Source organism: Lactuca saligna, chromosome 6, assembly GCF_052625555.1.
Source record: "Lactuca saligna cultivar CGN05327 chromosome 6, ASM5262555v1, whole genome shotgun sequence".
In the NCBI taxonomy this organism is placed as follows: Eukaryota; Viridiplantae; Streptophyta; class Magnoliopsida; order Asterales; family Asteraceae; genus Lactuca; species Lactuca saligna.
Genome location: NC_136422.1, coordinates 98,526,806 through 98,544,310, shown reverse-complemented (window position 1 = coordinate 98,544,310; position 17,505 = coordinate 98,526,806). Strand labels below are relative to the sequence as shown.

The 17,505-nt window shown below is 36.6% G+C and overlaps 1 protein-coding gene across 1 annotated transcript; it reads left to right on the top strand.

Annotated features, from left to right (window-relative positions):
• Window positions 1–6,359: 6,359 nt before the first annotated feature.
• Window positions 6,360–8,507, top strand: LOC145002204 (uncharacterized). The gene is made up of 2 exons (XM_078961497.1): window positions 6,360–6,827; window positions 8,106–8,507. The coding sequence occupies exons 1-2, from the start codon at window positions 6,573–6,575 to the stop codon at window positions 8,340–8,342; spliced, it is 492 nt and encodes a 163-aa protein (XP_078817623.1). The 5' UTR covers window positions 6,360–6,572; the 3' UTR covers window positions 8,343–8,507.
• Window positions 8,508–17,505: the final 8,998 nt, after the last annotated feature.

Genomic DNA, 17,505 nt, shown 5'->3' with positions numbered 1-17,505 from the left:
ATCAGTAAGTTACCATCGGGGTAACATAGGATCATACTACTACAATTTCTAGATAAATGAGTCAGTTCATTCATGAGTTAATACTTATTACTACGAGTACTTATACAACTATACTAGAAAGAGAACATATACAACTATACTAGAAAGAGAACATATACAATTGTACTAGACAGAGAACATATACAACTATACTAGAGGAAGAACATATACAACGATACTAGAACAGTTCATTTCATTACATATACAAGAATACGTTAACAATTGTGATCCACTGTATAGGAGCATGCCTTAATTGTCATGGCCGAGTTGTAGCCAGAATTCTCTTGGAAGGAGAGCGTGAGTTTGCGTATAGATCTATACTGGATTGGCTATCCTACACCTTGCTGCTAGCTACAGCCGGACCTGCAGGTCTGCGGGTGCCAAACGTCATTCCGTCATTCCGACCATTCGTATGTCGTTGTTACCAGTCAATGGTATGGTGCAATTTATCACATGATACCTTAATATAAATCCGGTTTAAGGTAGTTAGTACAACAGTAGTTCCTATAATACAACACTACAGTACTACATTAATTTACTCTTTACACAATTAGTGATCTTTTCACTTAAACAATTATGTACAAACTATATTTTGAAAATGATAGTTACACTTGAGTAAATTACACACTTTTACAACAAACGAGAGTTAAGCCTTGGTAGAAGGCTACTTTAATAGAAAATATAGGTTTTTCTGAGAGATTCAAACTTTTACAAACACTTACAAACATTTACATACATTTTACAAACTTACACTTGATACATGTTCAAACGTTTTTGCATGATAAATACTGACACTAAAATACTTATGAACTCACCAGCTTAATGCTGATAAACTCTTTCAAAATAACTTGTATTCTCAGGTCATCAGTAGACAGGTACTGAGGCCAGCTTTTGAGAAGATAGAGCGCATTCAAGACTCATCTTATTATTTTGGATATACATTATTTTGGTGTCTATACTTTACAGAACACGCTTGTATTAAAATTATATATATTTAATGCAATGGATGATGTTGTTTGCATATTTACGTTTACTGTGTTGTGATACTTTACATGACGTCCTCCGCCCCAGAATGTTTCCGCCGTTCTTGGTTTTGGGGTGTGACAGATAGGCAGTTTTGTAAAAATCACCATAAATTGTAGAAAAAAAAATTGTATGGATATGTGCAAGTATCCATTTTAAAGCTAAGAACTTGAATTACTCGTACCTTGTATAGTTTTTAAAACTAAAATGTTTTAGGTGACCAAAACAGTCCATGAATGGAGTTCAACTTTTCTGATGAAAGCTGTTAGAAACATTTAGTTGTATTCTTGGTGATTTAACTTGTATTCCCCCCTTAAAACTTAAGAAAATATGAAAATGTAGGGGTATGAACTCACATTGAGTGATTTTGGTGGAGATTTGGGAGAGATTTGAAATAGAGAGAGATAGAGTGAATACGATTGAGGGAGGTTTCATTTGTGACATTTTTGAGTGTCCGGCTTTGCAATGCAAGGTCTGTAGACCCCATTAAGCCATGTTTTAGTGTTCTACACACTCCCGATGAGTGTGTAATAGTGTTTTATCGCTTTGGTTCAATGTTTAGCATTATCACGGCTATGAAAATTCAAACATACAAATTTTCCAATTGATGTTTTCTCATTAAAATAGCGGGTTGTTTAGTAAATACACAATGTAAACCCTAATATACAATGGCTAATTGAGTCGTCCGGTTTGACTTGTTTACTTTGTTTGACTTTGACTTGACCCGAAATTGACTATTGTCACAAAGTTTCTAAAATTATCCCTTTTCTTGCATAGAAGTCATGCTTTCTTTTTGGAATAATTATCCCCTATTATCACACCTTATCTGTTTGATTTCCTTCCCAAATTGGATTTTGATCATTTTGTGAAAATTCACGAGATGTGTGTGTGCTTCATGTTTATGGTTAAGAAGAAAAGTCCATACAGATCAACTAAAGTAATATACTATTGTTATGAAATAATAAGATTTTGAAAATGAAGTGGTTCTGTACTTCCTCCACACATCATAATGTACTAGATCAAAACAAGTAGTGGTTTTTATTTCACTAATGGAAAGAGGAAGCCTAGTGTGCTTATCCTTAAAACGGGCATCACACACTTCAAATTGACTATTCCTAGAAATGTTCTTAACAAAACTTAAGTTTGAAATCTTCTTGGATGATGGATGGCCAATTATTTTGTGCCAAACCACAAAAGTTTTCTTGAGAGCCTTCATTTCCATTTCCCCATTTGATACAACCCTTCAATGCAATTACCCACACCAATCAAGTCCCTTATCATCAACTTTTGCATTACAAAGAAATCAGGGAAAAAGGTTATATCACAACTAAGATTCTTTGTGAACTTATTAACATATAAGAGGGTGTAATTGAAATTAGGGACGTGTAAGACTCCATTTATTTTAAGACCTCCTAGTAATGTGTGTTTACCCTCACCCATGATGGGCACTTTATCACCATTTGGAATGATGACAGGTGCTTCTTTGGATTTGTGATTTTATTATCAAGATAAACAATTCTATACGTGATATGCTCGGTAGCACGCAAGTCAACCGCCCATCCATCGTATGTGTTGTTTCTACCTGCCAAGTTAACCTTTGGATTTGTCTCGTTAGCTTCCTCTTTAAAGTGCTTAACAAATAAATGGTATCGTTCATTTAGCCTAGGTATAGGGCTGGGTCCAACCTCCACATAAGCTACTTGTGGTTTTGGTTTGTCTTTCTTCCATGGCCACCAATCTGGGTACCCTATTTTCTTGAAGCAACCATCTTTATTATGACCTTCTTTCCTACAGAAAGTGCATTTTTCTACCTTGTTGTTGCCTTGCTTTAAGGTTCTTTGTGCTCCCTTGCTGACCATTTGTGCAGTTTGTCCTCATTATGTCTGGCGTGGTACTTTTCTGCCTGTAAGATTTACCTAAAAAGTTGTTGCTTCACCACTCGCTCTCTTAGAACTTCTGATGATGGCTCGTTGCTACTCATCTTTAGCCACCAGGTGATAGTTTGCTCCCAAAGATGGTGTAGGTTTCATGGCTAGGATTTGTGTCCGGCTAACTGAGAAGTCTTCACCGAGTCCCATAAGGAACTCATAATTTTTTTTCCTTTTCTTTTAGTTCGTTTAACCTCTTTCCCAGAGCACAATCACACTCATTACATGTGCATCGTGGTGTGGGACGAACCAGTTGCAGTTCGTCCCAGATAGTTCTTATTTTCATGTAGTCAAAGGAAACTGAATCTCCATCTTGTCTTGTGACATTCAACGATTGTTTTACCTCGTATGCATGAGGAGCTCCCTCTTTCTCGAATCATTCTTCCAAGTCTTTCTAGATCTTAGCCGAGGTGTTTGCATACCTCACACTGGTTTGAATATCTCTTTCCATGGTTGCCATCAACCATCCCTTAATCATGGTGTAACACTCTAAAAATTCAAGCCAATTTAAACTTTTCAAAAACAACCCAAATTCATTAAGTTATTACAAAAAGGTTTTCAATACATTTATTATCAGAGTATTCCCAGAACCATAACATAAAACATAAACATGAGGAGCAGTACGATTACGCCTTCGCTTGCCACGGTCTCCTGAAGTACCTGAAAAACATTAAACCACAACTGTAAGCCCGAAAGCTTAGTGAGACACCCCCAAAATACCAACCACATATACCAAGCATAACATATCATAACCGAACAGAACAACCAAGCACTTCGGATCTACTGTGTGACTGGTCCGCCGCACCGGGCCTTCAGTCCACCTGGTCCACCCTCCGAGTCTAGCCATATCCCTCAAGTCTGCAGTGTGGTTGGTCCGCCCGCACCGGGCCTTCAACCCACTTGGTCCACTCTCTGAGTCTACAGTATGACTGGTCCGCCCGTATCGGGCCTTCAGTCGGCCTGGTCCACTCTCCGAGCCTCAGCACGTCTGGTCCGCCCTTGTGGGGCCTACAGCCTATCCGGACCGCTCGCTGGGCCTTCGGGATAACCGGTCCGCCCTAGGTATGTTGGCCTACAGCACAAAGCAGGACCCGCCTCAACCTAACCCCAGTCAAACAACCATGTGCACATAAACAAATAATCATATAACAATTCACATCCAATCAAACCGATCTAACAGATCACATAACATACTCTAAACAGGATACCGACCTAACCGGTCACTAGCATAGCATCATCCTATATACCAGGATACCGACCTTAACCAGGTCTCTAGCATATACCATCCTAACTACCAGGATGCAAACATAGCAAAGCAACAACATAAAAACGATACCCTGATTACAATCCGATAAAGGGTCGACCTTGGTGCCTTAGACCCTATTGATATAGTGAGGATAACTCACCTTGCAACTGCTGACTGAAAAGATAAGATCACGCTGCTCCAACCTCCGACACGAACTCCACCACTGATAACCAAAAGTCTGAACTCAATAAATACCAATAATTACCAAAATACCCTTGGAAGTCAACTGGTCAACTCTTGGTCAAAGTCGAAGTCCTCAGTCAAGGTCAAACTTCCTGACTGACTCTACTCGCCAAGTCAGTCCGCTGACTCGTCGAGTCCCTATGCCTTGAAAATTCCCATACCGCGACCCAACTCACCGAGTCGCCCCAAGACTCGCCGAGTCCCACGAACCCTGAGTTACCTCCTGTTCAACTCCCCGAGTCGTCCCTCGACTCACCGATTCACATCTTAACCAAAACGGTTAGGACTTCGCGACCAGAATCGCCGAGTCCAAGGCCACCTTCAACAGACTCGCCGAGTCCCTGCCTATCTTCATCCTACTCGCCGAGTACACCCATGTGACTCGTCGAGTACCTCTAGTTCTTAATCCATACAGTGGCTTTCCAAGCCATGCAGGGGCTCCAATCCATAGATCTACCCTTCCCCAAGCTATTCCTCACGTAAAGTTGCAAGCTTTACATGAATCCAAAGAGATCTAAGCATAAAACACTCTTGGGCTAGGGTTTGGGACAAGGAGGCTTCACTAAAAACTCTTGGGCATGATCTTTATGGCTTCCTGGACCATTACAACCCTAGATCTGAGGTAGCAACCTCAGATCTTACACCAAACTCGAGATGGACCTCATTTATGCTCCAAAACCCCCATAATTTATAAATCTAGATGCACAAAAGCTCAAGAACAGATCTCTTACCTCTAATGCAAGCTCCTACTGGAGAATGGACCAAATCTCTGCAAAGCCCCTTGCTCCAAATCTTCTTGCTCTTCAATTCACTTCCAAGATTTCCTCCTCCAAGGCTCTAATTACTCACAAAGGAAAGCTCACACGAATCTAGGGCTTCTAGAACTCAAAGGGAAGGTAAAGAGGCTGAGGAGAAGGTATTATGTTCTTTATATAGGGCTCAACCCCCGGGATTAGGATTTTCTCCATACAGCACCAACTCGCCGAGTTGGTCACTTAACACGTGACCTGAAACGCGACTCAACTCGCCAAGTCTATCCATCGACTCGCCGAGTTGACCCTCTTACTTACACTATTAGCCCTTCAACTTACATCTGAATTTCCGGGATGTTACACATGGCATCAACCCGCATCCATGCCATGTACATAGGAGACGTAGATTTCGGTTTCTTGATTGATCCATGGATCAATCCTACTTTGTTATTTGCAAACAAAAAATTAACCATCTCCTGTTTCCATTCATTGAAGTTGTTGTCATTTAGTACATCGTTCACCTGCATCTAGTTGGGGTAATTAGACGGATGGATGTAGTAGGGTGAGTTGACATCGATGGTATCTTTGGTCTTCTTGCTTCCTTCTCCCTTTTCTCATGTCATGAGTGCCGCTGCCTTGGTACTTCCTTAATGGATCGATCGATCGCTATGATACCATAAAAAATTTGATACCAGGAAATGTTTCTTTATTGATTGATTGAGTTCTCACTGTTTACAATGCAAGATTATCGATCCTTATATACAAGGCTCTGAACAAACGGTTATTTAATAAGATAATAGATAAACACCTTATAAGAGATAAAGATAAGAGACTTATAAACAACTTGTTGTTATCCAATAGAATGCTCTGGATTCCTTTACAACCTTCTAGTTTATTATTTTTCTTTTAAACATACAAAAATTGGTTTTTTTTCTATTTCTTTTTCTGTTTTCTGTTTATTTTTATTTGTATAGTGTAGTGCAATGAAAATGGTGTGATCATACCTTGTTTATTTCATTTGTTTGATTTATTTTCGATGCAACCAAACCACACCAAACAAATATTAAATTTTAATTAAAAAATTAGGAGAAAATATGTGGTTCATGACTTGATTCATAGCGACGGTGATTGATTAGTGATACTCAAATTCATCTTACAACTTACCAGCATTCAAATCACACTCACCGTAGAAAGACTCTTTAGACTCCCCCAAAGCCAAAGGCCAAAACCTCTCAACTTTGCACAGCTAAAACCAAATTCCCGATTACATTAAATCCACCAATCTGTGCGTATATATGCCTATTCGTAGCCTGTCACTGTAGTTTACTTTCGTACGATTTAATGGGGCTTTTGAAGAAGATCGTGGGATATCTAGGGTTAGGAAATCACGATTTGCACGAAGTCAACAAGGAGCATGACGATGACAAAGATGTTAGTGGGAACAATCATCTGAACTCAAGTGACGAAATTCATCATCATAATTATAGTAATCTCCCCCGTAAAGGATTTAGTGTTCCCGTTCAAGTTCCCGTAGATAGAGGTCATCAAATCGGCCCAGTTTTAGTTCCCTGTGTAGCCGGCGATGGCGGTGTTCAGGTAATTCTCTCATTTGTTTCATTGTCTGAATTTCCGTTTTATAAATTGTGAATATTGTTTAATGTCAAATCTATTGCAACCTCTTAACTTATTACCAATTTTTCGTCAGTTAGATTGTAAGTTCGGCAGATTTGGTCGTGTCTGATAATATATGATTGCTTTCGATGATCAATTTGGTTAGTCTGGCTATCAGTTTACCAAACGACCAGATTCTGGTTGACAGATCCTTGATATAGTGAATTGCTTCTTCTGTAAGATATCTGAATTCTGAAACAGCAACTCTGAGTTGTGTGTGTATTTAGTGCCAAAGGACTACCATATGTGGCAATTTCTCAGTTGTAAATGCCAGTTTGAGGTTTGGAGAAATACATTGGCATCTAGAAGCTTAGGTTAACCTAGAATTAACATGAGATACAAAGTTTCTTAGGTTTAATACTAAAGGGGCCTTGTGGGAAAGGCCATTGTTTCTGTCCCTTAACCCTAAGTGCTTCTGTGTTTGGTATGATGGAATCAAGAAAGGAATGGAATGGCTCATTCCATTGAATTGTAAAAGCAACTGTTTGTTTGGTCTGGTGGAATGGAATGGAGCATTATTTATTTTTGCAGATACGTCAGTAAATAATAGGGTTCCCAGGTGGGCATAAAAGGAATATCATATCTTTGTACTTGAATAAACTTTCTTCAGTTTTCTTGTTTGACATTCACGTGCTCATATGATCTTAAGTGGGTATTTCGGTCACAAAATGTTTTGGAAATTAGGATCTGGGATGTGAGAGGCGTTTAGTAGTGAAATTCTAGGGCTAAAACTTAAAAGGGTATTTGAGTATTTTTCACAAGGAGGATATATGCTGATAGAAGACATGAATGCCCCTCTCATCCTAATCATCGAAAATAGCCCTAGAAAGTTTGTTCATTTCCTTTTAAGGAACATATTCTTGGATTCACTTTCAATTGTAACAAAAAAAATATTCTTTTCTAAAAATGGAAAGACGACTTTTATGGTTGACTAAATGCATGAATTTGAAGATGAATAAGGTATATTTATACCTGCATCTATCTCACAAAAACTGTAACACTTTTTATCTTTTCGTTCTTTATGGATGGATGTTCAATAAAACTAGAATTATTCCCTTTTTCAGAAAGAATCATAGTAACCTATTTGCCTATATTCACATGTTATATAAATGGTATATTGTTACTTCTTGCATTTAACCCTTTAATCGTTAAAGGGTATTTTAGACATTTGACTTTCTTCTGTGTTGTTGTAATGGATTTTAGGGTTTAGGATGGTATGCGCGTCGTTTAAAGATAGATGAAGATGGAGATGTTGCAGACGAGTTTCTTGTGGAGAACATTCTAGAAACAGAAGAAATACATCAACAAAAGCAACAATTTGTTCCTAAATTTGAAGTGAAATTAAACATGAAATCTGCGAAAGCAAGAAACCCAATTTTATCACGTGAAGGAAGGATCCAACACTATGTGGAATACCGAGGTCGATTACTACTGGCCTAAACAACCCCCCCCCCCCACCCCACCCCACCCCACCCACCCTGCTTTTTGCAACTCTTAGAAGAATTGTATATCGGTTTAAAAGAAGAATTCTCTATTGCTGTGTGTTGTGGTTTTGAATGTGATTGGCCTTGTGGTTTATATATCAATCAACAAACATTTATCCCATATGCTTGCTTGTTTTTTTACATGTTTACCCCTGGATGGATTGGTTTCGGAAGACAATTAATGTTTTTTCTTAGGGCATTTTAGACATTTGATTGATGATTTATATTTTTTTTGTTAAACTATGGATGTTGGGTATTCGGATGCTTGTTTGTCTGAGCAGTAAGAATGTGAAAATCTATATACTTGTGCTTTGGGATATTCATTCTCGAGGGTATTTTTGAAATTTGATTGATAGTTAATATGTTTGGTAAAATTACGATTCTGACCTACCATATACATGCAAGGTGAAAGTCTTTTAAGTAAAGGTATGAGGTTTAAATCTAGGTGTGACTTTTGAAAATGATTAATTTATGTACACTAGCTTACTCTTTTTATAACTAGAGTTCATCTATGACTATAGTTGGCCTATCTTGTGAACATGTTAACTACTTGGTATCTCCTTTTTACTATATTCGTATAAGACTCGGTAGCATTGGTGTTACAAATATGAATAAGAAAACAAGGGGATGACATAAATATTATTAGAGACCGGTTAAGAGAATGAGATACAACTTAAACAAAGGGCATGGTATAATAATACTTCACAACAAATAACACCATCTATTTATAACTAAAAGTACAAAAATAATTCCATAAAATGGCAAATAACACCATCTATTTATAACTAAAATTACAAAAATAATTCCATAAAATGGCAAATACCTCCCCTTATGTTATAAGAGGGTGTTTGGGATTTTATTTTGATCCTCAAAAGGATTTTTAGATAAAAGGACTTATAGATAACTTTTAGATAAAAGAACCTATTGGTTTTTGATGGTAGGAAAATGAGTTTTTAAAAATATGTTTGGATTAGTTTTTGTGGAGGGAAAAATCAATAAATCAATAAGTAGTTTTATTTAAAAGTATTTGCCTTAGGTATTTTAAGGTAATATCGACTTTTATATCTCAAAAAGTTATAAAGAGCTTAGAAAAAATAAAAATTCTAACTTCTTCAAATCTAAGAAGTCGTTTTAAAAGTTCTTTTCTTTTGTCCAACATTTTTTTTTGAGGGTCAACAAATCAATAAGTACCGTGTAATAAACTCAAAATAAACAAAAAAATTTCTAGTAATCAAATAAAACTTTTGTCTAGTCAATTTCCTTTTTTATTTATTACTTATAATTTTATAAAAAGTATTTTTTTTTTTTTTTTTTTGCTTTTTGCTTTTTGTGATTTTCTTTCTTTTGTTTGTCTTTTATTTTTATTATTATTATTATTATTATTATTATTATTATTATTACACAACCTATACATAGCTTGTATATCGTTTCGACTTTCGATGTGTAACTTTTATTTCATTCGAATTATTCATGTGTTTTTTCAACTATATCTATATCAGACTATCTATGTGTTATTTTTTCTGTTCGGGACTGTTTGTGTTATTTTCTTATCCCGACTATCATTGTATTATTTTTTTTTTGTTTCGACTATCAATATGCTATTTTTTTTTCATTCGGACTGTCATTATATTATTTTTTTATTTGAATTATCCATGTATTGTTCGATAATTTTTTTACGAAAATCACAACAAAAGAATAATATGAGATAGTTCGAACAAAAAAATAACACAATGACGGTCTGAACGGAAAAATAATGCATTGATAGTTTGAACAAAAAAATTGCACAAATATAGCCCGAACAAAAGATAACGCATGAATAGTTCGAACGAAATAATACATGGATTGTCGGATCGAAAAAGTAACACAGGGATAGTCTGAACCAAAACATAACACATGGATAGTATGAATGAAAAAAGTAACACATGGATAATCTAAACGAAAAAAATTAGACAACCATAACATGAACCAAAAAACTAACACAAGAATAACCGGAACGAAAAAATGACACAAAGATAATCCGAACAAAAAATAACATAGAGATAATCTCTACGAAAAAAAAACAATATAGGAATAATACGATAAAAAAAATAACACAATGATAGTCCAATCGGAAAAAATAACACGAGGATAGTCCTAACGAAAATAACATAGGAATAGTCCGAACGAAAAGTATAACACATTGATAGTTGGAAAAATATCATATAAATAGTGTGAACTGTAGGGAAACCTTGTATATTGCATACGTATAAATCAGGACCTTCTGCTAGATGAGAAACTGTAACACCCAAATATTCAGACTAATCAATTTAGATATTATAAGCGTTAAAATGAAGTTTTGATAGAATATTATTTAGGATAGATAATCTTAACCAAAGTTATATTATATGTGACAATGATTCCGTACATATAGAGAACGTTAAAATATGACTTCATTAGAGGAGTTATGATTTTTCTAATATTTCATCGTAACAGTAGACAACTCAGAAACCGAAATTGAAAGCGGTCGATTATTAGGAAAAACAATTTAAACGAGAGTTGAAGATGTCGTCAACATCTATCCGTCAATATAAAGGCAATCGAGAGTGGATACCATATGAGAGAGCTACCAATTTTTAACGGATTTTAATAGTCTTAGCCTATTAAAAATATAACTTTAAAAACAAAATCAAAATTAGTATACGGAGTCTATATGAAAGTTGTAGATCTCGTCAATAGCTACATACGGATATAAAAAGCATCGAAAACGGAGCTCGTACGGATAATATATGGATTTTTAAAGAAATAAGAATTCTCTGCGTGCAGTCGTGCACGCCGACCACATGTGTGACATGCATATGATATACCACAAGAATTCGACATGTGTCACAACTCAAAAGTTGTCACATCACCTCTTCCAATAATTTGTACAACGTGCACTACTTTTAAGCCTATAAATACCTTCGATTTCCAACATTCTCCTCACACCATTCCCACTCGAATCCTCAAGAACTCCTCGACCCTTTAGTCTTAATACTTTCTAGTTTCCAGCTACTTTAGTAAGGCTCTAAAGCGTCTTAGATATAGAGATTTCAAATCGATATTTTGCTCGCGTAATTTCTGTAACATCCCAATATCACAATAAAATTTTTCATTTTTAATTAAGGAAAATCATTGTTTTCAATCAAACCCATGTCATAAGAAACCAATATCACGTTTAATTATTCCAAAATCAATGTATCATAACATCTCCAAAACATGTCACTGAAGGATGTGTATGATCACGTATTTGCATTCCCCCGATCATCAGAAGTACCTAAAACATAACACTTAAATTGTAAGCCAAAGTTTAGTGAGTTCCCCCAAAATACCACAACACAACATATAACAGAGTGCATATTGGTTCCAAAGCCATCGAGCTGGATTACCCCTAAGCCCACAACATGAGCATGGCTTGCCTTTCTGGCCCACAACTCATGTCTGGATTGCTCCTGAGCCCACATCATAAGTTTGGCTTGCCTTTCTGGCCCACAACTTATGTTTGGCTTGCTCTCGGGTTTGTTGGATTCTGCACAGAGTAGTAGACATATGCAACAAATATAACCAACAAATAGATAACCATGCAGATATGATAGATCACTACAGCATAGCAAAAACCTATATACCAGGATACATAATCGAATGAGCCAACATTGATGCCTTCAACCCACAAGCATAGTGAGAAAAACTCACCTCAATCGATATCGGGTAAAAAACGCTTGAGCTGCTGCTATCAAAAGCTCATCACTCTAGGCATAACCAAAACAACCCCGATTAACAATTAAGGAATATTTCCAACTTAACAGGTTCAAAAATAACATGGCTAATCCTTATTTGAGAAAAATACCATTTTGACCCTTCTAAGTCTTAAACCCCTCACAGTTGACCGAAAGTCAATTGGTCAAAAGTCAACGGTCAACCTTTTATTGACCTACATGCCACATACTATTAGCTTCATGTTAGGCATAGACCCTTACCATGAAAACGAGTGAAAACCAGGCTACGTTGGGCATAGCCTAGATTACCCCCTCTGTAATGCCTCTTTTGCCAATCTTCATAATAAGCACTTAATGCTTAAAGGCTAACCCTCCAATACTCAAATTAGGTTTCTAATAGCTCCATAATGGATAAAGTTTCTAACTCTATCCATTAGGATGGCCCAAACAACCAAGATATACTGTTTAAGCCTCAAAGGGACCAAAAGCACATATTTCTCATCTTAATCCATTAAGTCTAATTCTCTAACCTTCATATATGAATCATTATGATGTTTAGATGGATAAAGCTTCCAAATTTATACATAACAAGGTCATAAACTTTCAAGATCTAAGCTTTATGCACTAAAGTGACCAAAAAGTGAAAAATATGAAAACTAACTAGAGATAGCACGCAGGCCATAATCAGGGCTACGCCACCGTAGCGTGGTTTTCACTCGTTTTCTAGATAAAGCTCTACGTGTGACAACCGAAAGGTTTCCATCACTGGTCTCCATTAGGAAAGAGTGGAAAAATAGATGTAATAGCTTAGTATTATAACATTTGATTTTTGAGATAATAAGAATCAAATGTGTTGTTACATTTATTTGATAAAAATGTCTATTAGGTTCAAAAATTAGTGTCCAAAAATTGTAACGTTTTCTAAGCCGGTTAAGATACTTGGGTGTTACTTGTTAATGTGATCTCAAGGATATAGGATTCATAAAAATCTTACTCCAAAGGAAAGAGTTATGGATTTTATAAAAATAGAAATTAACCACGTAATTAAAATTTATTACGTAAAGCAAGGAACGAGAAGGGACTATTGAAGGTAAAAAGTCTCCACCTTGCTCATTATCTTGATTAGATCTCATTTTTATAAAGTTTTAGGACTTTTTCCATCTTTTCTTGAGACCTTGAGTGTGTTGATCTTATCAAGAGATTTAGACTTCAGATCTGGACCTTGTGAGGTCCCTAGAGTCAAAAGGTCCCGGTTTTTTCCAACCATAGAAGAGCTTTTATGCTTAAGACCCTAAATGGAACTTTTTTTGGCGTTTCAAGCCCTAAGTGTCATGTATGGATGTAAAGAATGTAGCTTTACATGGTATCTCAGCCTTGGGAGGCTAGATATAGAGTTTGGGGTTGTAAACCTGCCTTAAAATGTCTGAATGAGAACATACATTGAAGGGACTCGCCGAGTCAGTGAGCTGACTCGACGAGTCAGCTAGGGTTTTCCCCGACGAGTCTGGACATGAGTAACTCCGCTAGTTGATGAGACAACTCGACGAGTTAAGTTGGATTTTCGCGACATTTCTGAAGAAACGAGGGGACTCGGCGAGTCACATAGATGCACTCGGCGAGTCGGGTCAACATGGACTGTTGACTCAAAGTGTTAACTTCTGTTGACTTTAGCGTTTGGTCAAGACATGGATAATGGGGACCATGGAGGGGTAAAATGGTCTTTTACCCATCCCAAAAGTCAGAGAGAGAAAATAGCATTTGGTTTATATAGAGTTGTGATTGGAGTGTTAATTAGAGATAATTATCATATGTGTTAGGCGGAGGTTAGATTGGTGATTTGTATACGAGGTTTATTTGCTTGCTAGCTTACGAGGTGAGTCTTCACACTATACTTACCTAGAGTTGTAATCTTTGTGTGACCGGAGGGTCTTATGTGCTATTATTGAGTATTGTGATATCCTGCATTATGTCTTTGTGATTTATTTTGTGTATTATTCCGAGCTTACTGAGTTAGGACCGGAAGGTCCACCTGAGTTGTGGCACTGGAGGGTTCCACTGAGACACATTGATTGGAGGGTCTTATTCGAGTATAGCCATGAGAGGCTAATGAGATATGTGTGGTATTTTGGGGAACTCACTAAGCTTCGTGCTTACCGTGTTATGTGTTATCTGTTTTAGGTACTTCTCAGGATCACGGGAAGGAGTCGGCTTGATTCTACACACAAGATGAAGTTATGTTTTGAGGACCCTGGATTGTGTTTAAACAATTTATGAACATGTGTTTTTTTTTGATAAATTGTCATTTTGGGAATTTGTGAACTGTGTTAATGAGAATTATGTGATTTTTAAAACAAAAAACTTGTTTGAATATTTACGGTGTTACAAAATAGACAATTTTTCAAAAGGGTAATCCAGATATTTCTATAAAAATTCCCTCATTGACGACACTTGAATAATCCTTACATTTGAGATGTATCAGAATTTTGTTGCCTACCCTTAGTACGTATCTTTAGGAAATTACTCTCGATGTCTTCTCTTTCAATTGTGCTACATCTTTCCAATTCAGAATATTTCTTTTCCAGATTTAGTAGCCAACCAGAAAGTGAGTAAACTGTCCCTAAACTCTTCCTTATTATACAGAGAATTTACACGTAGTGCTGATTTAGAACATGGCTTACGGATCAATGCAGACTTAGCACTCAATGAAATAGGTGCTTCAGCAAAATTTATAACGCTCTCTTAATTCATAAAATATGTAACTAGACAATCTTTTTCGACTATGTTGCCATTAGGGATGAAAGTGGGTCCAAACCCGGACCGGATGGACCTAGACCCGGAAAACCCAGAACCGGTTAACAGGATTTTTAGAACCGGAAACCGGACTGATATATAGGAACTAGTTCTGGTTCGGTTCTGGGTACGGTACCGGGTAAAGTGGGTCTAGAACCAGAAAACCCGGAAATATCAAAGTGGGTAGGTTGGAACCGGATAAAGTGGGTTTAGAACCAGAAAACCCGGAAAAACCGGAATTTTTTGGTAATTACTTAGTACTTAGTGGGTTGAACTTTGAAAATTTTGATATTGATATCCCGACTTTGGGGGACTGTAACTCATTGAATATGAAACAAAATTTATCAAAATTATAGTCTAAAATTATGTACAAACTCTAAAATCCACTCTAGAAAAAATCGCATGTCAATCCGACTTTAAATGAATGAGATATGCATGTGTTAATATTTTCACAAAATACAAAGTACAAAACAAGTGTGTTCTGTCAAGTTAAATAGACACCAAAAAGTACATCAAAATAAAAGAGGATTCTTGAACAAGCTCCATCTTCTCAAAAACCTGGCACCGATACCTATCTACTGGTGACTTGAGAATACATGTTATTTTGAAAGCAAGTATCGACTTTAAAGCTGGTGAGATCATAAGTATATTAGTGTCTGAGTTTGTATGAAAGCATTTGTAAGATTTTTTTAATGTATAAGTTTTGTAAAGTTTGTATTTGTTTGAACCATCCTAGAAAACCCTATGTTTCCTACTAAGAGTAGCCTTTTACCAAAGCATCTAGTGACTGTGTGTGTGTCTCTTGAAAGAGTGTGTATTTTCCCAAATCTGACTACCATTAACCAAAAATATAGTTTTTACATTACCGTGCATTGTGTGCATGTTCACGAAGTGAATGTAATGGGAAAAAATATCATAGTACTGTAGTGTTGTATTAAGTAACTACTGTTGTACTAACTACCTTAAGCAATTGTAAATTTTAAGGTAACATTTGATTGACCTGTATCTTGCTACCGACTCAATAGTAAAACGACAATGTAAGATGCCGTAAAAATGACGTTTGACACTCGTAGACTTGCAAGTCCCACTGTAACGAGCAATAAGGTGTAGGATAGTCAATCCAGTATAGATCTATTCTCAAACTCATACGCTCCCCAATTAAGGAGATTCTGATACAAAAACAGTCATGGTAGGTAGTGCCATGCCCTGTTTAATGGCTCACATAACTGTGTTAATGTATATGTACTGTATATGTGTGTTAGCTGTATTGTGTGTTCTTTCTCTATCTAGCCTGTATGTTTGTTTCTCGTCATAGTGCCTTTTGTTTGTTTCTCATCATAGTGTTAACATGTTTGTATACCCTTGCTACCCAAGGGCATTGTATCCTTTGACTCATGTATGAACTGACTCATTGTAGGTTTCATTGTTCTAGTACTAGTATTAGTATCATTCTAAACTACTCCTATAGTAATTTACTAGCAATGTATGATCATGTTTGAATACCCTTGCTACCCAAGGGCATGGAATGGTTATGAAGGAAATAACCTTTTATATCTATATAAATATACATAATATATAACTAGGATTCAAACGACCTTCGGACAAGTAACCTTGATACCCTAAGTCCACAACCAAACAAGGAACAGGAAGTAGGGTAGGCTAGAAATCCTAAGTCCTTTCAGTCCTACTTATATAACTATATCTATATAGATACAACGAATATAAGTGTAAAAGAGTTTAAGTAAAGTATTTGACAAGTATAAGAGTTTGTAAAACAGTTTTGAAGTAAAGCAGTTTGGTAAACAGTTTGAACAGTAAGAATCCATTAGTTTGGTAGTTATTAATCACATGTAATTGATATAATAACTATAAGTATTCAACTTGTATCCCCCCACCCTATAAAACCATTTGAAAACATTTAAAAGGTTAATTAAGGGGTATGAACTCACCTGTAGTGAGTGGTTTGGATGAACAGATTATATAGGATGATAGGAGTCAAGTGAAGGCTTGAACACACACGCGGATCCTATTTAACATATAATGATACATATATGAATAAAATTAGTGTTTAAAGCAACTAATTATTGAATTGGGACCACCTTAGGGACTAGTAAACACTTATATTGAAGTGTTACAACCATATATGATTTTATGAAGGGGTTATATGGCTTTACAAAGGAGTGTATGGTCAAAATACACACTATATGTGTGTGTGCAGCCAGGTGTGTGGCCATACATGGTGTGTGCGGTTCGGTGTGTGGCCATACATGGTGTGTGCGGCCGTACACCTAGTGTTGTTGGTGTTCATGGTGTTCTTGGTGTAAGATGTTACCTTTTATGAAGATCCTCAAGGAGATTTGGATGACACGAGAGGATTTTCGGGTCCTAGCTTTGTGGAAGTGTAGAAAGTGTTCCAAATGGCTAAGTGTTTATATATAGGGCGAGTGTGCGGTTGGGATGGGTGTGTGGCCGCACACTCTTGTGTGCAGCCGCACACACCTTGTGTTGGTGTGATTGGCTCAAATGCAAGGCGATACACCCACAATACTTATCCCGCGGCTCCTACCCTGCTTATACAAGGCTTTAAACACTCTATTT

Coding starts and splice junctions, on each gene's coding strand:
- LOC145002204 (XM_078961497.1), top strand. CDS start 6,573: ATGGGGCTTTTGAAGAAGATCGTGGGATATCTAGGGTTAGGAAATCAC. Junction 6,828..8,105: donor CCGGCGATGGCGGTGTTCAG/GTAATTCTCTCA, acceptor AATGGATTTTAG/GGTTTAGGATGGTATGCGCG.